This window comes from Vicugna pacos, chromosome 4 (genome assembly GCF_048564905.1).
Source record: "Vicugna pacos chromosome 4, VicPac4, whole genome shotgun sequence".
In the NCBI taxonomy this organism is placed as follows: domain Eukaryota; kingdom Metazoa; phylum Chordata; class Mammalia; order Artiodactyla; family Camelidae; genus Vicugna; species Vicugna pacos.
In genome coordinates, this window is record NC_132990.1 from 61,970,223 (window position 1) to 61,990,268 (window position 20,046).

The 20,046-nt window shown below is 49.8% G+C and overlaps 1 protein-coding gene across 2 annotated transcripts; it reads right to left on the reverse strand.

Moving 5' to 3' along the window:
- Positions 1 to 364: 364 nt before the first annotated feature.
- AMBP (alpha-1-microglobulin/bikunin precursor) lies at positions 365 to 19,442 on the reverse strand. 2 transcript variants are annotated; one of them, XM_072958993.1, is made up of 11 exons: positions 19,381 to 19,442; positions 13,249 to 13,402; positions 11,889 to 12,031; positions 10,402 to 10,478; positions 9,441 to 9,557; positions 8,864 to 8,965; positions 8,054 to 8,100; positions 3,026 to 3,107; positions 1,735 to 1,902; positions 1,237 to 1,410; positions 365 to 496 (listed from the first exon to the last, which is right to left on the reverse strand). In XM_072958993.1, the coding sequence occupies exons 2-11, from the start codon at positions 13,363 to 13,365 to the stop codon at positions 465 to 467; spliced, it is 1,059 nt and encodes a 352-aa protein (XP_072815094.1). In that variant the 5' UTR covers positions 13,366 to 13,402; positions 19,381 to 19,442; the 3' UTR covers positions 365 to 464. The 2 variants fall into 2 exon arrangements, with proteins under 2 accessions (XP_072815094.1, XP_006211427.1); XM_006211365.4 differs by lacking the exon at positions 19,381 to 19,442 and adding an exon at positions 14,077 to 14,230.
- Between the last annotated feature and the right edge of the window lie 604 nt (positions 19,443 to 20,046).

Sequence of the window (20,046 nt, forward strand, 5' to 3'; positions counted from 1 at the left end):
GTTCCGTGCAGTCAAGGACAGGGGAATTACCTCGGGCACTTGTGGGCACACGTGAGGGCACAGTGATTTCTTCTGCCCCCTGGGTTGCTCATGAGCCCCGTACCCAGATATTTTTCCTCTTTTCTTTTCTAGCTTTATTAAAACAAAACAAAACAATCCCATTTTATACAGAACTGTGATTTATGTTCCATAATTTGCATAGCCAATTTCATGTACGGCAGACAGTCCTATTACATTTCCAACACATACATTTTTCACTTCTGGGGAAAGCTGGGGCTACTCGCACCCCCACCCCAGCCTGTCCCCCCACCCCTCCCCCATCTCATTGTACATTATGACGACAATGAACAGTCAGGACATGGAGTTCAGGAGTCTACAATTTGGTTTTTATTGGAACCTGCCGTGGGGCACTGGGGCAGACACTGGCCCACGCCCTCCCTGCTGTCCCGTGGACCTCTGGCCGGTCAGTTGGAGATGCGCAGCAGCTCCTCGTCCCCTGTGGACACAGAGAGGCCCAGGGAGTAGGTGTGGTGGTGCCCAAGGTTCTGTGGGTGGGGACGGTCAGGGGACGGGGAGGAGGGAAGGCAGCTTGAGCTGAGTTTGGGCCTCAACTGGGGCCAGAAACTTCTGCTTGCTAAATGACTTGATATCGCCAAAGTGCATTCCATAAAATGATCTGATTTTTTTTTTTTTTTTTGCCTCCTGATTTACTTTAGGTGCCAGTTTCCCAGTGGGGAGATAAGGCACAGAAATCTTAGATGGCTGCTGTTTCCTGGAATGCTATTACCGGAATCATTATAGCATCACCACCATTATTAGTGACTGCTGCTGCTAGATGAGTGTGAGCTGTGCTATGACCGCTTAGTCTGGGAAGTCGGTACTCTCTCATTTTACAAAAGAGAAAACTGAGCCTCAAACTGGCACTCACACAGCGTGGCCAGCCCGAATGTGGCAGTGCCGGGAATGGAGCCCAGGTCTACTCGACTCAGCCAGTCCTGCATTCCCTCTGCCTGCACCTGGCCAGCGCCTCCCCAGGTGCCCCATCCCAGCCAGGGTAAGGCCTGGGGCTTGGCCCCATTTTACAGGTGGGAAACTGAGGCCCAGAGAGTAGATGGGTTGGTTACCTGGTACAGAGTTCAGAACTCAGCTTTCCAGACCCCCACCCCCTACTAGGGCTCTCCTACCTGGACCCCAAGAGCCCCTGGGCCCAGCCTGGCATCCCGCAGGGCCTCCTACCTTCACCAGGGACTCCACAGTACTCCTTGCACTCCTTCTCCGAGTAGAACTGGTTGCCGTTGCCCTTGCAGCCCCCATAGAAGAAGGGGACGCACTTCCCCCGGACAGCATCAAATGCCCAGAGCCGGATGGTGCTTCGGCAGGGGCCGGGGACTATGGGGAGGTTGCAGGCCTCTGTGGAGTAGGAGGGAGGCACAGAGCATTCGAAATCCTTATGACCGCTGACCTGAGACACCCAGCAAAGGGCCTGAGCCAGGGACTCTGCCCGTCTAGAACACCTAGTCCCCTTTTTGTAGACTGAGAAACAGACCCACGAGAAGAAATCCTTGCCTAGGGTCACCCATATACAAGCATCCAATTTGTCTGACTTCAAGAAACTTGCCTTGGAATTCCACCACTGGAGCATCCTCTCTCTGCTGCCTGTTCAATGGGGAGGTGGTTGGCTGGGAGGACAGGGTCATGGGGTGCAGTGTGCACGAAGGCGGGGCCTGCACTCACCCACAGTTCGGCAGGTCTGCAGACACTCCTTCTCCGAGACGAAGTTGTTGCCGTTACCCATGCAGCCACCATAGTGGAAGGTCTCGCAGGCCATGGATGAGCCGTTATAGAAATACCTCTTGATCATCCCCAGGCAAGGACCTTGTGAGAAGCCCAGCTGGCAGGAATCTGCGGAGGGGCAGAACAGCAGCATACTGAGTGCTGACTGTGGACCTGTCACCCAGCTGGATACTTTAACATGTATCATTTCATTTCATTTTCATCTCTGCATTAAGAGGAAGTGTTATCAACTCATTTTAAAGATAAGGAAATTGATTCTCAGAGAAGTAAAAGTGACTTGCCCAGGGTCACATAGAGCTGAGATTGAAAACTGTGTTTGTTGGACTCCAGAAATCAATGCTTGTTCTATTCCATAACATGACTAGAATGGGTGGGAGTTACCAGCCATCCACAGACCCAGCATCCCCTGTGTTGGTCTTGGCTGCCCAAAGGTTCCTTAAGGATAGTAGTTGATGATACATTCACCCACACCCGTGCCAGCCAGCCTGACCTCTGCCTGAGGTCCTGTCCCTGTGCCTTTGGCTCATCATTCCTGCCCCTAGAATGCCTTCCTCCATAAAACCCTACTGAGATACCTGAACATAGCATGAATTCCCTTCATCCAGGAAGTCCTCCTTGATCCCCTCACCCTTCCATCCTCTGAGCTCCTCAATTCCCTTTAGCTCACCCTTCCTTTGGGGTCCATCACTTTCTTCCTTGACTGTGACTGCCTCCTCTACTAGAAGAGAAGTTCCAAAAAGACATGGACAGTTTGTCTCTGTGACCGCAGTGCCGAGCACAGGGTCTGGGGCAGAGCAGGGTGAGGGTTCCCTGTTTGCTGAGAGAGTTGGAGAGTGATCGCTTCATCAACCATACAAAGCATCCTCATGTCCTTCCCCAGGTGCCCCCACGAGACTCCTTAAGGTCTGCTCAGCAGGCTGTTATCCCATTACACAGATGAGAAAACCAAGTCTGGGTGGCTACACAGTGATATAAACAGGCCAAGAACTTGCTTCTCATCATGGAGCTGGGCGTTCCTAAGCTCACAAACAATGCCTTCCACTCCTCGCTTCCCCTACAACCCCTGGCACAGGGCAGAGTACTGGATTTGCCTTTTCTAGGCTCAGTCCTTGATTCTAGCAGAAAAATAAGAAAGAGACTTCAGGATGATGAGGGCAGCCAGGGTGAGCCAACCATGGCCCTTCCTCTCTGGGAGTGTGGCCAAAAGAGGTAAAAGGAGGGTGATCGTTACCTTCCTTCTTGCTGAAATCAGTTACTGGTAGTGCAGCCCCCGATCCTTCCTCTTCTTGGGGCAGCACAGCCCGCCGGGCTCTCTGCGGGAAGAAAAAGAAGCAGCTGTTACAGGGACCTAACCACTGTTGCTCACCTGTACCCCTGGAAGAGATAAACAAACCATTTGCTTTGGAGATCAAGGTGAAGACAGAAACACAGCTACTAGACTGGTTAATGGCCTTTTTCCCAAATGCATCAACCTGAATTCCAGAATAGGCATCACAGGATAGATTTCTAGTCTGAAATGAAAAATCAGAACCTTGACATATAACAATACCTTCATATCCAACTTCCCATTGAAATGCCCAGAGGAATATAATAATGGAAAAGAAATCTATTCCAGAGCTGGGAACCATGGAAGGGCAGCATTCCATCCTAGACACTGGAAGGCATTTCCAAATGTATGGAGTGTGGGTGTGACTGGTTTGCAGGAAGGGCTGACCAGACCACTGTTAGCTGCTTGCAAAGGAAAAGCCATATAGAGAGTAAGAAAGGACTCTGAGACTGACCCTAACACTCCCAGCTGTAGTGGAGGGGACTGCAGAGCAGGGCAGACTGCCAAAGCTGTCAAAAGGATCTCTGGGAGTAGAGCCCACTGAGGCAGGGTCCCAGGACAATTAGAGAAGGCTGAGCGGGGAAACTGCCGGCCATCAGGCAGTCTTCCCGCCCACAGGTGAGACCTGGAATCTGCAAAGGTAAAACTGTAGTAACCTGCAATTTTCCCCTTCTCCTTTCAAGGTACAACTAAAAGCTGTGATCAGGGATTGTCGCTGTGTGCCAGAACCCATCTGAAGCTGGTTGCACATAGGTCTTCCTTGGTGAGGACAATAGAAAGGAGAAAAGTCATGGAATGACTTAAATAGTGCAGCTGCTCAGAAGAATCAGATTAAGCTGGAGAAATACCTCCACTCAACACATGTTGGTAAGAAACAGGAGAAAAAAACCATCAATAAAATTCAAGATGACATTGCATCACTGTAACAGGAGCCCACGGTTATGTAAATGCATAATAGTAGAAAGTTACTGGAGATGGAAAAGATTTTGTAGAATTTAACCACACAGTAGAGATAATAAGCTGCAGTTTAGAGATTATAAGAAATAAGTTCACAGAATAGGAATTCTAGAAGGAGAGGCAGTCAATATAGAAATAATAGTGGAAAACTTTTCCGAGTTGAAGAAAGACTTGAGTTGTCCGATTATAAGGGCTCAAAGGGAATGAGGGAATATTAATGAAGAGCCCCACCTAGAACCTTCCTCAAGACAAAGTTTAAGAGCCTAATAGTGGCCCTCAGAGTAAATGACACTATTTAATGACAGGAGCTGCAGAGCAATATCTGAAGGTTGGGAATAGGTAACCCACAGATTCCTCACTCAGCCAAGCTGCTGATCATGTGATACAAATGCAGAAAGACATTCTCAGACACGCAAGCATCCAGTCGCTTTCCACCATGTATCTTTCCAGAAAAAAAGTACTTGTAGAACTACTCCCAACAATTGAGAGTGGAATCTAAACACAAGAAAATGGATCATGTAAGAGCAAAGAAATGATGGTAGACTAGAAAGCCAAAAAAACAGTTGCAGTTAAATGATTGTTAAAATGATCATGCAACTGAATGTAAATTCTTAATGTAAAAGCAATTCTCAAAATAAAAGGTGGACAATATGAACATCAATCTCAGATTAGACCCACAAGAACAGGGATGTAGGAGGCCTGGAAGGAAGAAATGGACGTGTGCCACATTTCTCTCTTTTGCAAGGGAGGGCATCAGTTATTGTTTCTGAAGGATGTGGATGTGGATGAAGAAGCAGGGACTCAGCTAAGATCTGGATAAAGATGGCAGATTGAAATTTCCTTCAAAATTGCCCTAATACTAACCATTAGCGAAAAATGATTCGGAAATGCCTGTCCCCAAGCATGCATCACCATCACTCAAACGAGGAGAGGGGCATACTTTAAAGCAAAAATTAAAACTCTCGATCCAATAATCGGGAGTTGAACAGGAAGGTCACCAAGGTTCAGCTCCTAACCCTGCCCTCCAACTCCCAGCCCCGGCAAGTCATCATATTTTTAATAACTCTCTCTAATGTTCCCAAATCCTAAGAGAAGAAGATTGAGGGGAACACTGTCTTTTCCCTCTTCTGATGGAAAAATAGTGAAAGTGACTTCTGGGGGAGTGAAAAAGACAAGAAAATAGACCAGAGGCTGACTCTCTCTACATGAAGGTTCTGGGGCTACAGTCTAACGCTCCAGGTGGTGTCACTACAGGGCAGAGGTACCTCACTGCCAGCCCTGACCAGCTGGAATGAACCCACATAGAATATTTACCGGTCCTGCCAAAGAGAAAGCAAAGGGGATATTCCAGCCAACCCTGAACTTCAGAAAAGTGGATGGAACACAAAGTACCCAGAACTTAACACTAAATTTGGGAGGAAGGGATTAAGCTCAAATTTGTGGGAAGAGGGCCAAGGGATAAATGAAACCCCTATCCCACCACATCAGAATAATCAGAAAGCCTGGCTAAAACTGACCAAGCGGGAGTCAGACAAAAAGAAATGGTACAGAAACTATCCATGTATTCAGAAATGAATGAATAAGTAGTCAGAACTAGAGAACGCGTCCAACGTGGTCTTAGACCCTGTCACAAACTGCCTAGTCCCAAGGACTGAAGTCCCAGTGACTGAAGTCCTGCTGTCAGACAGCCCCCAGCTGTCAGCCCCTGTTGGAGACAACCTCAGCTGAGGGAGCCCTCTCTTCGAGGCAGGCTCCCTTCCCAGACCAATCAACGTTGGGTATTAAAGCTCTGCCCCTTGGCCCCATGGTGGAACAACTCTTCAGCATCATCCTGGTTCCAGAGCTTCCCTACAGGGTTGTCCGAGGCATTGTCGTGACCGCCCTGCAGCTCAGCTCCTCTCTCTGCCCAAGCCTCCCTTCGTCCCTTCTTTCCATGAGCGTTGATCTAGGGAAACCAACCTGTGGCCCCAGCTTTGAAGAAAACATAACAAGAAGCAGAAGGAAATTCCTCATTGGCCTCAAGCTCTAGAAGGAAGGGTTGTGGTGGAAGAGAGACTCGTGATAATCCCAGGGGATGCAGATGAAGTGATGCAGGAGGAACCAGTACAGGTGGACAAAGATGCCTCAGGACGAGAGAACAGGTGTTCCCCACATAGCAAGACCCAACAGAGAGAATGGAAGACAAATTCCATATCCTGCGAGAGAGTTTCCTGAAATACAGAAGACACGTCCTCTGCGGATGGAAAGAGCACAGCGTGTTCCAGGAAATTCTGATACAGACGCTTAACCCCAAGACACGTCTTTGTTAAGAAGTTGACTTCTTATCACGGATAAAATTTGTCCAGGCATCTGGGCACAAGAAACAAATTGCTTACAAGGAGAAGAAATATCAGGCTGGCCTCTGGCTTCCCCACAGTGATCAGCAGTGCGGGAGAACCAGGGGGCTTCTTCAGAGGGAAAGAAAGCATGACCTAAGAATATGACACCCAAGCGAAATACCATTCAAGGATGAAGGGAACGGGTAGACATTCTCGAACCGGGAAGAATTCTGGGGTTAGAACACCCATGGACCTGCCTCAAAAACAGCACTTGGTAAAGAAATGGTACTAAGAGATTCACAAACTTAAACAACGGGATTGGCGAAGCTGTGTTATAGTCACTGAGAGCGAATGGAGAACCCATTAAAATATAGAACTATTACTAATTGTCTGGGAATTGCGGCGACAGAGCAGAATGGGAAGAGTATCAGTCTAGACAATGTAAAAGAAAAAGGGAAGAGGAGATGGAACAAAGCTGGAGGGTGTTACTGGCCGTCTTTCAAATCTTGGAGGCAACAGATAGCTTCTAAGAGTGCACATCGTGACGCCAGCCTCTTAAATTTTAGTTCATAACCTTGAGTGACTTAGAGTTTTCTTTAAGAATAAACCTCTTGTGGAGAAGAAATATTTATCTGAAGATTTTTTTAAACTTTTCAAACTTCAGGGTTTTTTTTTAATTCAAGTAAAACTGCAATGAATACCTTCTAAAATTTATAAATAGCAACTGGAGTATAATCCCACTTAATAACAGCTTTTCTAAATCTGAGCCTCTAAATATCCAACCTTCCTTCCATCTGTCCCTCACCAGGTGTATGCAGGTCAAGATTCCTGGAATAATGTAAATGCTGGTAGTTTTGGGGTGGTGGAATTTTTTAAAACTTTCATTTTTTTATATTGCATTACTTTAATCCTTTATAATGAGCACATATTAGTTTTATAAAATCACGGTAATTTTTCTTAAAAAACATGGAAGCAAACAGATAATATGTTAACAGTATTAATTCTATGTAGGAATAAGGACATTACTGTCTATTTTTTTTGCTTTCTTGTATTTTTTCAAACATTCAAGAATATGTTTCTAAAATAAATATTATCTGCATATATATTTACAGATATGTGTACAAATATATACACACACACAACAGTAGACTAAATTAGGATATGTATCATTTCCAAATAATTAAAGATAGAATGAAGATTTAATCAATGTGGCAGAAGGCAGGAAAATAAGAGAGAAGAGGAAGGAAGCCTCCAAAATCAAAAGGCAGCAGAGGGGAGGCATTGGTCTGAGAAGCTGCTTGCTCTCAGGTCTGTGTTTTTTAGGGACATCAATTGACTTTATTTTCATTTATTCAGTATCATTATCTCATTATCGAGTATGGCACTGCTCTTAGGCACTATGCTAAGACCTTTTCTGCACGTCATTGGATTCTAGCACCTGGATGGTAAGGGTGATTTCCCCATTTCACAGATGAGGAAAGTGAGGTCCAGATGGGGCAGCAACTAGCCCAATGGCGGCACCAAGATTGAGCCCAGGTGGGTCTGACTCCAAAACCCACGCCCATCACTGCCTCCTCTCAACAACCCCACCCACCACCACAGCGGAGCCTAAGCAAGTGGGCAGGGTGGGGACGGGATGGGGGACACAGGTACTCACCGAGAGTGGAGTGGGCTCTGGTTCCTGTTCCCCAGGGACACACTCACCTAGGTCAGAGGGCAGGAGAGAGAGAGAATAAGACACAGACATCCTAGACCCAGACAGGCTTTGTTTCTTCCGTACAGTGAATGACCATGTGCCAGGCAGGCACCGTGCTGGGACCTGTCTTGTACATCAGCCCACTTCATGGGCGGCTCCACCCACGTGGCTTGCTGAAGGTCACTCACTGGAAATGCAACAGACTGGTGGCCGCACCGTCAACACCATCTGCATTGTCTCCACCTCCCAACCTGACTTTACAGCTAACATCTATTGAGCACATACTAGATGCATGGGCAGCGCTATTGTATTTAACAGCTGTATCTCACTGACTCCTCACAGCAGCTTCAAAGAGAGGCATTGTTATGCTGTTTTTGCAGATGAGAAAATGAGGCTCCTGAAGGATGACCAGCCAGAAGCCACAATGCTCAATCTGAATCTCAGTGCTCTAACTCCGGGGCCCAGGCTCCTAACTCCAACCCTCTATTGCCTCCTAAGAGGTAGCCATGGGTTCTGGATATAACCACACTTAGAGAGGTGGCAGCAAGGTGAACACTGAATTGGTTCTAGTCTCAGCCCTGCCAGGTACACACTGTGTGACGGGGAGCAAATCCAGGGGCCCGAGATGCCTTTTCTATAAAGAGAGGAAGGGGACTATCGCCCAGCTTATCACAGAGGGTTACAGTAAAGACCTAGGGGCTGGGAGGATGTTCTCTGGGGGCCATGAAGGATGAGGGGGGCAGAAATGTGAGGGGTGGGGGTGCCACTTACCCCTATTGGGCAATGTGAAGATGGAGTCCTCAGGGATGTCCACACCCAGGGCAACCTCCCTGAACTCCTCCAGCAGACTCTCCCGAAGCTCTGGCTCCCGCCCTGCAAGTGGGAAGCAGGGAAGACGCCTAGACTCACAGGTGCCTGGGCCAGCAGGGCCTGAGGTTATTCTGCCCAGGGATTTTCATTTGGGGAAAGTTTGAAAACTGTCAGCCCAATTCAATCTCTTCAGTACACTTTTGGAAAGATCGGCTCCAGCAGAGGAAGAGGTATCTCTCCCAGGCTCCCCATCCAGATCTCCCAACTCCCCACCCAGTGCTCTTCCCACTGGTTCTTTTGAGGGCCTTGAAGCTCTGGAATTTTCCGGATCCAAATAGGAAGATTCCATCTCAAATGGGAGACTGAGATCTACTTCTCCAGGGAGAGCAAATGTTTCTACCTTTTCCATAACTGGATTTTTTTCAGAAGGTAAAAGCAAAAAATCCCTGCTCTTTACCACTCCATTTCCCTAAATTTCAGGTCTCCTCCCACCCCCTACACCCAACTCCAGTGAGCTTATTCAGTTCCAGGCCTTTACCATAGAGCTTGGCAGTAATGGTGGGTCCATGGCGGCGGCTGAATTTCTTGGTCAGAAAAATGGCATACTCATCATAGTTGGTGTGGACCACGTAGGACTCCATGGTCATGTTCCATTCTTCATAGAAGATGCGGGAAGACAAAGAGATCTTCTAGCCTGAGATCCTTCACCCGTTCACCCGCACATCATCTATTCATTCATCCTTCTGTCCACCCATCCCTTCCATATATTTGTTTTTCTATTCATCCAGCTTTACTCTATCTCTCTAGCCATCCATCTCCTCCATAAGTTCATCATTAATGCATCCACCATTATTCCATCCATCCATCCTCTCCATGTATCAATCCATAAATTCATCCATTTTTCCTCTCTTCCTTCCTTCTTTCCTTCCTTCTTTCCCCTCTACCCATTAATCCATTGATTTATCTATTAAATGATTAATTCACTCACTCATCTGCCATCATACATGTATTCACTTACCATTTTTTAATTCTCTCCCTGATTTCTTTATCCAACCATCCATCTACCCAAATACTCAACCCCGACACAATTATTTGAAGCACAGAGCAAATTCAATAAACATTTGCCAGATTAATGAATAAATTCATGTCCAAGTCCCTGTCACTTAGCGCCATATGCACTGTCCATGGTAAATGCTGAGCAAACTTGTACCAGCTGATTGCAGATGCCAAACACAAAGACTGATAAAATCTTGATTTTATCCATTTAGCACCATGGCTTGAATCTTGGATGAGCACATGAGTGGGAGTGGGGGAAGGGGAGAAAGAGAGAAGGCAAAGGAAGAGAGGGAATTTGGAGGAAGGCTGGATGGCATCTCAGAAAAAGGGAAGGAAAGGTTATAGGGGCAGAGAGAGCTGAGGCAGAAGGGAAGAGAGCTTGAGGTACCAGGCATTTTTTAAGCAAAAAAGAGAACTGTGGCTGCTCCTTTGACTCAACTTACTGGATTTGTGATAGAGGAACTTTCCATCAGTGCTGGTTTTCTCATAAGTCCCAGAGAACTTCTCACAGACACCTTTCCTGGAAATGCACAAAAGAAAGGTAACTTCTGGCAGAGACCATGGTCCTGACACCACACTCTCCTGCAGGGCCCTTCCAAATCTCTCTCTTTTTTTTTTTTTGTAATTTTGAAAGTAACATTTCCGAAGATCTGGTTTAATTCTCACACCAGCCCTGGGAGACACGCATTTCACATATGAGGGAACAGAGTGACAGAGGAAAAAGGGACTACTCCATACCATCCTCCTGGCAAAGCCAACACTAGCGTCAGCTTCCTTAACCAAATCTCATGTTGTACTGATGCATCAGGAAGTCAGAATGATAAGTTAACCCACTGACTCATTTATCACTTTGTATCTCTCTTGCCCCCATTTTCCTCATCTGAGAAATGGGTGTAGTGACAGTTTCTACCTCACACGGTGGTTGTTAGGATCAAAGGAGATACTATATGTAGAGAGCTTACAGTAAGCACTATGCACTTATTAGCTATTATTGTTCTGATGATTATTATTTCTTATTCATATATACTGAGCAGCATCTATATGTCAGGCACTGTGCCACCTGTTGGGGATACAGAGGACAGACCTTGTCCCCTCATGGAGCTTACAGTCGAGTGGGGTGGGTGGGTAGGTCAGGGGCAGATGCCGCCAATGTGATAAGTGCCACGCAGAGGGGAAGCATTAAGTGCTCTGAGAGCATAAAGGAAGGCATGTAACCTGAACCTGAGGTGGGGTCAGGGAGGACTTCCTGGAGGAAGTGACACAGAACCTGAGACCAGAAGGATCCGTAGGAATTAGTGCAGGGAAGTAGGGAGAGATTTTCTTGGTAGAAAAAATATCCAATATAAAGGTGCAGAGGATGGAGGGTTCCAGGAACTGAAAGAAGGTCCATTTGGGTGGGTCACAGAGTACAAGGGAGAGTGTGGTGTGGGGAATGGTGAGTGTTTGGGAGCTGGGGGCAGCACTGGAAGGCCATGTTGCAGGAATTGAATTTTATTCCCAAGGGCAATAGAAAACTATGGAGAGGTTTAAACAGATTTGTGTTTTTGAAAGTTTTTTTCTGGTTGCTGAGTGAATAATGGGTTGGATGGAGGGTTGGAGATTAAAGGTGGGCAAAGAAGAGAGAGGTCAATGTCAACAACCAGGAAAGAAGGAAGGTGGCTTGGTCCAGGGTGGCGGCAGTGAAGAGGGGAGATGTGAACAGGTGGGAGGGGTTTAGAAAGAGCACAGATAGGGCCTGACGATGGTGTGAATGGCTGCAGCAGTGGAAAGAGGAGACCAGGACATCCCCCTCCCACCCAGCTTTCCAGGTTGGGGGTGGAAGTGACTTCACTGAGCTAAGGGACACCTGAGGAGCAAGAGCAGGTTGGAAAACAGGCAGTGTTAGGGGTACAGTGGGCCCTGTTCCCCCTCCCCCTCCCCCCGTGCTCACCGCCAATGAATGTTGGTCGTGCTGATCTCCCTCTTGGTCGCTCCCTCCCCCAGCACCAGCGTGCTCACGGTCATCTTGTCCTTGAACCTCTTCAGCCACGGGCAGGTGGAGCCCACGGCCACGAGGAACCACTTCCCGTAGATCTAGGAGGCAGCCACATGTTCTGAGGATCTGGACCTCAGGGAAGACTTGGAGGACATCTGTCCCCCTCCCTCCTCTCAGTGACTTGTCCTCCTAAGTGATAAAATCTCATAGCTAATTGGAGGCCACACAGCTTCCAGGGAACATGGAGCCCCAGTTGTGGAACTTCAGGCACTTGACCAGCTTAGGAAGGAGATGCGCAGGTGGGCTGGCTCCCCTGCCAGCCGAGGACCTGACTCTGCTAAGATGGGGGATCTGTGCTGCACACCTGGATAGGGTCCAAATCCCAGTGCCCTAAGGTCATCACCATCAACCACTGCTTCCCAAGAGCGGAGTCCTGTCTTTCACTCCTCCGAGGACAGCGTGCTTACCAGCTTGCAGGCAGCCCACACCCCCATGTTAGAAGGTATCTCCTTTTCCTAAGCGGAGTCTGACCCGTGGCTAGCCTGCCACCGCTTTTCCTGACCACTCATCAGAGCTGAAAATAGCCCTCATGTCCCTGCAGACCCCTTGCCACCGCAGACCTCCACAGGCCCCGCTCCCCGTGCCCCTCCCCCCACAGCCCTTCCTTAACTCTGAACATAAACAAAATCCATAGGACACCACAGCTACCCGGGCCTGGCTGAACCCTGGGGGTTGTGGGGGGAGGCCCTGTTCAAGGTCATGCAGGGAGAGGGCAGTCCTAACTCCACACACATAGCGCTCTGCCCAGGCCTCCTAATCCCACCATCCTGACTTCTGTCCTGCTGCCCGTCTACCCACAACCCCACGTGCCCTCCACAATCCCTAGGCCTGTGAGGACAGAGGGCCCAGGACGGGCTAACAGAGGTGCTGCAAGGAAGCTAAGTCATTAATGGATGAAGGCTGCAAGGTGGGGGTGCAGAGGAGTCACAGAAGGCTAGGTCGGCGCTGTGTGGGGGCTGCAGGGGCGGGAGTCAGCACAGAGCCTTCTCTGGGGTGAGTTCTAATCGAAGCACGGATCCTCCTTGGAGCCTGAGAGGACAGGTTCAAACGTGAGCACCTTTGACACTGACTGTCAGATGCAAAGAGTTGCAGCTTCAATGAATCCCTGACAGTCAGAGCAGCAGGAAGGTCCCCACCCCTGCAGTTCCAGATGGGGAGACGGAGACCCCAGGGCAGGTGGGGCTTGCTCCCCTCCCCACAGCGAGGCCCAGTCGCTCGGACACCCTGCCATCAGCACCGGAGAGGCCAGCCTTACCCGGGAAAGGTCGAAGTTCTCCTGCACTTGGATGTCGTTGGGCTGTGTCGGCACAGGGCTGGCCCTCACCGCCAGGCAGGCGGTCAGCAGCAGCAGCAGGGCCCCGAGACTCCGCATGGCTCTGGGCTCCCTGGGTGACACTCACGGGCTCGGTCTGGGGAAAGAAAAGCCGCTACCTCCTTGCTCGAGGCAGCCGTGAACTGAGGCTGGGGAAGGGGCCTGCAGCTGTAGGTGACCTTGCTTTTTGCCCTGCTCAGCTGGGACCAATCAGGGCCCCAAGGCCAGGGCTGATCGATCCCTTGTGGTGCCCTGGGTCAGGAGTCCCAAGGGGCCAGGGTAGCTGTTTCAGAGGAGCTGCCGGCCAAATACAGCCTGGTCCAGGTGCAGCCGGGGGCTGAGTTCAGCCCCTCCAAAGGCTTCCCCAAAAACACCTCACCTGTCACAGCATGGGGAAGATGGGCAGCCCCCGGCCCTTGCCACTGGATCATTCCACCTGTGAGCAGGAGGATGCGCCTAATTGGCCCATATCTCATATGGGAAAACTGGGGCCGGAGAAGAGGAAGTGACTTACTGGAGACTACAGGGAGGTCTGCCTGAACCAAGGCTAGAATTCAGGTGACCTGTCCCCAGACTTCCTTCTCTGACCGGTGGCTTCCCATGGTGGGAGCAAATAATAGTAGAATAATAATGATGGTGGTTATGTCATCAGATTCCGTTCACTAAGCACCTACTATGTGCTGGCTGTGTACCTGCCATGGAATGGAGCTTGTCCCCACAACAACCGCTTCAAGTCGGTGCTGTTACAGACAGGACATTTGAGTGACTTACCCAGAGTGTCTCCGCTGGGAAAGAGAGCCGCTGGGAGAGGCAGCACTTGGTGGTGGCTAAGAGCACAGACCCAGGAGCCAGTCTGCTTTCTGTGCCACTCACGGGCTGTGTGGCCTGCGGGGAGTGACTTGCCCTCTCAGTGCCTCCGTGTCCTCATCAGTCAATGGGGATAACAGTGGTTCTTGGCTCAGAGCATCGTCGTGAGGATTGAAGGAATTAGAGCTTGTAAAGCACTAGGACAGCAGTTGGCACATGGTAAGAGCCGAATGTGTCTGTAGCGGGTTGGATAGTGTCCCCCCCCAAACTCATGTGCACCTGGGACCTCAGAATGTGACCTTATTTGCACATGTAATTAGTTCAGGTGAGGTTATACGAGGTGAGGGTGGGCCCTAAATCCAATGACTGATGTCTTCAGAAGACAGGGAGAGGGAGGGTCAAACCCAGAGAGAAGATGGCCACATGAAGACTGAGGCAGATTGGGACGAGGCAGCTGCATGTCAAGGGCTGCCAGCTGACGCTGGGGAGAACAAGGAAGGATTTTTCCTAGAACCTTCAGAAAGATGACGGCCCTCCTGGCGACTTGCTGTTGAACTTGTAACCTCCAGAACTGTCAGAGAATAAACTTCTGTTGTTTTAAATCAGCCAGTTCATGGTGGTTCCTAATGGCAGCTATGCATGGGAAACTATGCAGTGTTCATTACGTTAAAATATTTAAATGGGAATTTTTTTTTAAATCCAGGTCTGTTGGCTTCCAAAGATCAAAACCCTTGCCAGTGACACTGTAGGCCCTTTTATGAAGATCTCTTCTCCAGTGGTCACAACTGCTGTCCTTACTTCTCCCCTGCCTTCGGCATGAAACATACCATACTCACAGTAGCCTCCCAGCTACAGCTGGGAATGACCCCTTCAGACAGACGACTTCAAAAGCAAGACCCCTGCTAATGCGAGAATCGGGCAGTTCCCCCAACACAATCAGTGGCCCCAACAACTGGTATGTCATATCCCTCTGCAAAAGCTACCCAATACAGTCACCTTTCTTCAGTATCAGGAACAAGTGTGTCTCTATTCATAATAAGTGAATATGTTTCCTTTGCTCCATCCCTGACAGCTTGGCTACTGAGGACATTTCCTTTTTGCTTTGGCTGTCAGGAAGCTCAAAGCCATGTTACAAGTTTAATCATAGCAACCATCTTGGCTTAGATTTCTGAGACAATGATCTTCCATCTTGTTCACAAAGTTTCTCAATATTTTATGACATGGTTAGCGGTGGTAGTAAGAAGGCAGTCTGAATTAACAGTACAGAAAGCTGAGAGCCAGAAGACTTGACTTGTTCTGCATGACTTTGGGGATGGCTTTCCAGTTGTGAGGCCCACTTTCCCCACCAGTAAATGGAAGGTAACAGTCCCTGATCTGTCTGCCAAGAGGTCCAGTGAGGCGATATGTGTGAAAGTGCTCTGTAAATAGACCACTGCCTCATCTGTGTGACTGTCTAGGGGTGTCTGTTGTTAGAGAAACCAGAGCTGGTATAAGAATGAAAAAATAACAGTGAATCATTAATAGGAACAGAGCCAACCTCTTAAGGTTGCCTACAGGGTACCACGATGGCTCATCTGATCTTCACAGAGGGTCCTTAATAATTAGGGGTGTCAACCCCATCGGCCCCACGGGAAGCCTGAGGCACACGGGGGTGTAGAAGAATTCGGGCCTCTTTTGGACAGGACTGCTCATTTGGCCACACAGCCTCTCCTGGGGGAGGTCAGAGGCCTGGAGGACGAGCCCGGGTTGTTGATCTCTTTTCCTGCCTCCGGGGATGTTTGCTTTCCTGAGATTATTAACCAGAGCAAACAAGGCAAACTCTGCCAAAGCCCACCTGGACTTTGAGACTCTTTTTAAAAATTAACCCCGGGCCACAAAGATGCAAGATTGGCAGTGATGGGGGTGCTGACCCCTCTCCCTCCTCTGGCCATCCAGGTGGAAGGACACAGGATCTGGGGCTCCTGTCCTCTTAGGGCACTCAGGGGTCCAAAAGTCCACCAGAATTGGCCAGGTTCCAGAACCACTTCAAGGGGAGGCCTCAGAGCCTCAGAGGTGCCCGGTGCAGGGGGGAACAGAAGCCTGTTTCAGATGAACACTCTGGGGCTCAGAGAGGGAATGGGATTTGTTCAAGGTCACCCAGCTTGGAGCCAAGCTACAGAGCCAGATGGGCAGACTCCAGCCCCCAAGCTTTCTCCCACCATTCATTCATTCATCCACTCATTCATTCCATGATTGGTGCTGGGGATAGGGTGGAGAGCACGACAGACTCCCCAGAGTAAACTCCCAGGCGGGGGCAGGGGCAGGGAGGGGTGGGACAAGGGGAGAGAAAAAGTGACAGCGCAGGATGGTCCCTGCCCTGATGGGGGAAGCAGAGGCCAGGGGAGGGAATCCGACCGACCCGAAGAGCAGGAGTTAGCCAGACAGAAGCACACAGGTGGGGCAGGGGCAGCGGTGGGGAGGGGGCAGTCGGGGAGGGTGTTTCAGACAGAGGGGACAGCAACTGCAAAGGCTTAGAGGAGGAACCTGGAGAGAGAAATGCATTTGGAACACAAAAACAAATGAGCAAGCAAAATCCTAGGTCTGAAGCTTGGGAGATAGAGGGACGTGGGGAGAGCGAGGCTGGGGAGGTGGCCGAGGCCTGGCTGGGAGGACAGCCCCGCGGGACCTGCTTGTTATCCGGAGTATCTGGGGAGCGCTGGTGAGTTTTCAGATTTATAACCCAGAGAGACCAGTTTGGAGGCAGTGCAAGTGAGAAGCCCAGGAAAGCAGCTCCCTAGGAGGTTTTCGAGGAGGAAGAAAAGGGTCCCAGGCACTGGGGCCTGGTGACTGGACCAGCAGGGACACCAAGGACATTGGGTGGACGTGGGCAAGGTTGGGGCCTTCCTCTGCTAGCGGTGGACACCTTCCCTCCCCACGAGGAGGTGTCTGGCCGAGCTCGCCCCAGTGCGTGACCTCACCCACTTCCCTTGGACTCAGAGCCTGTCCCTTCGTGGAGAAGCTGGACGTGGCAGCACCCAGGACTCCGTGCCAGTGCTGGGGTTGTTCTCACTGCCCTGCTCTGTCTAGGCTTTGTGACTCGCTCCCCACCCCTGTCCCAAAGAGCCAGGCCACCCACAGACTCGAATCCCAGTCCTTGTGATTTGCCAGATTTGGGGGCGGACGGGGGGCAGTCCTTTCCCTCCCTGGCCTCGTCCTCCTCGTCTGGACCGCCGAATAAGGGTATAATTAACTCATGTGATGGGGCTAAAATAACCTGAGTTATTTTAATAAATAATTTTAATAAATTTTAATAAATAACCTGAGTGAGGGGCATTTGTGAAAGGGCTCCCGGGTGTACACACTGGAGGGACCCACGTCCTCACAGGCACTTAGCACAGCGTGTGGTACCAGGTAAGGGCTCCAGACACCACAGGCATTACGTGCAAGAAGGTGTGAGCATCCCGCGTCCACTAGAGGGCAGCAGAGAACTTCTAGAAAGACCACTGAGGTTTGTTCAGAGTTCTCTGTATAGACCTGGAGCCAGAGGCCTAGAGCAAAGGCCCATAGAAGTCACAGAACCAAACTAGATCCCAGCCTTCCTTGCCCCAAGCCTGCTTACAGCCCCCTGGTGAGTGGAAGACATTCAGCTTCGACCTTGCCTATCCCCACCCCAGCCGCAGAGCTGGACACTTAGATGGGGCCCTTTTAAAAATAGTCCCCTGCCCAGGGAATTCGATTCTCCTGGTGAACCGGAATTGGGTATCGCTGCTATAGCCCACAAAGGCGGTGGTTACCTGAAAAACCACTTGATTAAGTCCCTGCTAAGTGCCAGGCCCCATGCTGAGCACTCCCCAAGCACGCCTTACAGAATTCTCCCGTTAAGGTTCCAGCGTTTTACTATAAGGGTAGCCGTATTTTGCAGACAGGAAAACTGAGGCTGAGAGAGCAGATGACCTGGTGTCAAAGGTCACCCAGCCAGTGAGTAGTGATTCAAACCCAGATCTGTCTCCCTGACACCCAAGTCCCTCTGCTGACCTCCCACAGACACTGTCCCCTGATAAACACCAGGCCCTTGGCCATGTCCTTTGGTGGGGTCTCTCGTCACTGGACCCCTCACAGTGTGAGTCAGTTTACATGAACCCGGGTCTCCCTTCCCCAGCCAAGAGCACGCTCGGTCTCTGCCACACCAAGACCTGACCGTTCCTTTTCCTTGGGGCCCAGCACTGTGCTGGGCACTTAACAGGTGCTCAGCGACCACACGTTAATTGCCTGATTTAGAACTATGAGGAAAAAAGTAGGTCAGGCCCCCAAAAGGACCACTCAACTAGAAGACAGCTAAAGGAGACTGGGAGATTGAAACTACCGGGCCCAAGTCCTTAAATGACAATCAATGAATGAGTGAGCAAATGAACGAGTAACTGGGATGCTCAATGGCCCAATTTAAAAAGCAAAGACCCCTGTTCCCTTTCATCACCGATTTTGAATTAGTCCGTGTATCATGGCTGGAAAGATCCCTAAGTCCTCAGCAGAGTGATGGCTAAGCAGCCGAATTTTGCACCCAGATTGTCCTGGGTTCCAGTCATGGCAGAGACCCTCTCCTGCCTGTTGGATCTTAACTGACTTCAACTTTCTCAAGGTGAGTCTTTTCCTCTGTTAAATGGGGTTAACAAGAGCCCATAGGGACGTAGAAGAATTAAATGATGAGAAACACATCATGTTCTTGCTCCTTGGAAAGAGCTTGGCAAATAGTAAATGTAGCCCTGGGTGGAGGATGGCCTTAGATGTTGTCAGTTTCACCCCCAGACTGTGGGAGCGGGTGGCTTAACCTGAAGACGCAGCTGAGAAAGTGAGGCACTTTGGAGCTGGGTGTCCTTGAGATCCAGCCGCCCCAGGGACAGAACTCGTAGCCCAGGGCCTGGTTCCCTTTGTATCTGGGAAGAAAGAACTCCCAAAGGAATAAACTCCCAAAGGCTGGTCTGCATTCAGGAAGAGGGCCCAGGCATTTTCCTGCTCTTTGCAGGCTGGTCTTATCTGTCCTGCATTAAAGCAGGACCTCCAGAGGCCTGCCCGACGGGTTGACGTCACCCAGTACCCTTGGAGGGACTAAAATAGCTCTTTTCTGAAATCACGAGGCAAGCCAGACTCCCTGGAAAGTCCCACTGGCCTTTCTTCAATGAAGATAAATGAATCTCTCACCATCAGCTTCCCTGGGAGGGCAGTGGGAACTCATCCCTGGCTTCTCTGCTGAATGCTCTCTCCTTGGAAAAAAATCCACATTAGAAGGCTCACCTTGTAGGAAGGAGCTGGCAGAGCTGGCTGTCAAGTTCATAAGTCTGTATAACAGAGTTCAGATATCGATGCAATTCCTCTCCTGGAGAACAGGACTGGTAGAATGTTTGTGCTGAAAGCATCCACCAGTAATAAAAATGGTAATAACAACTAGTATTTATTTAGCACTGACCACATGCCAGGCTCTGTCCTAAACAGCTTACATGGATGCACTCTTTAAATCTTTACCTCATCCCCTATGAACACATGAACGTCTCATAGCGTAAACCAATCTCATCCCCACTCTACAGCGGAGGCCTGAGATTCAGAGAGGTTAACTACCTTGCCCAGGCTCCCACAGCTGTAAGCTGAGTGGACAAGCTGAGAGAGGAAGTAGGTTTGCCAAGGTTCTGCAGCCGGGAGACCACCCAGATCTTCCCCTCCGTGTCCTTTCCACCACACGAAGGCTGGGCCGTTTCTCATTCTTTTGGTTCTGGCTTGGCTGCGGAAAATCCTCCTACATTGGGTAGTCTGTGAATAATTACCTTATCTTTGGAGGTGGTGAAGTTTCCTCCACGGGGAAAAGGGGCTTGGGGAGTCCTCTTCTCTACCTCATCAAAGACCTCTGTATGGTCTGGCTTTGCTGGGTTGTGCTGGGATTGGATGAGGACCACTTTCTCCAAGGAG

Bases quoted from the DNA above. Each gene is read 5' to 3' on its own strand.
- AMBP (XM_072958993.1), bottom strand. From the start codon at position 13,365: ATGCGGAGTCTCGGGGCCCTGCTGCTGCTGCTGACCGCCTGCCTGGCG. The intron at 3,108-8,053 runs GTGAGTACCTGT...TTCTTCCCGCAG, and splicing joins CAGAGCCCACTCCACTCTCG to AGAGCCCGGCGGGCTGTGCT. The intron at 1,903-3,025 runs GTAACGATCACC...GCCCCTCCGCAG, and splicing joins TGATTTCAGCAAGAAGGAAG to ATTCCTGCCAGCTGGGCTTC.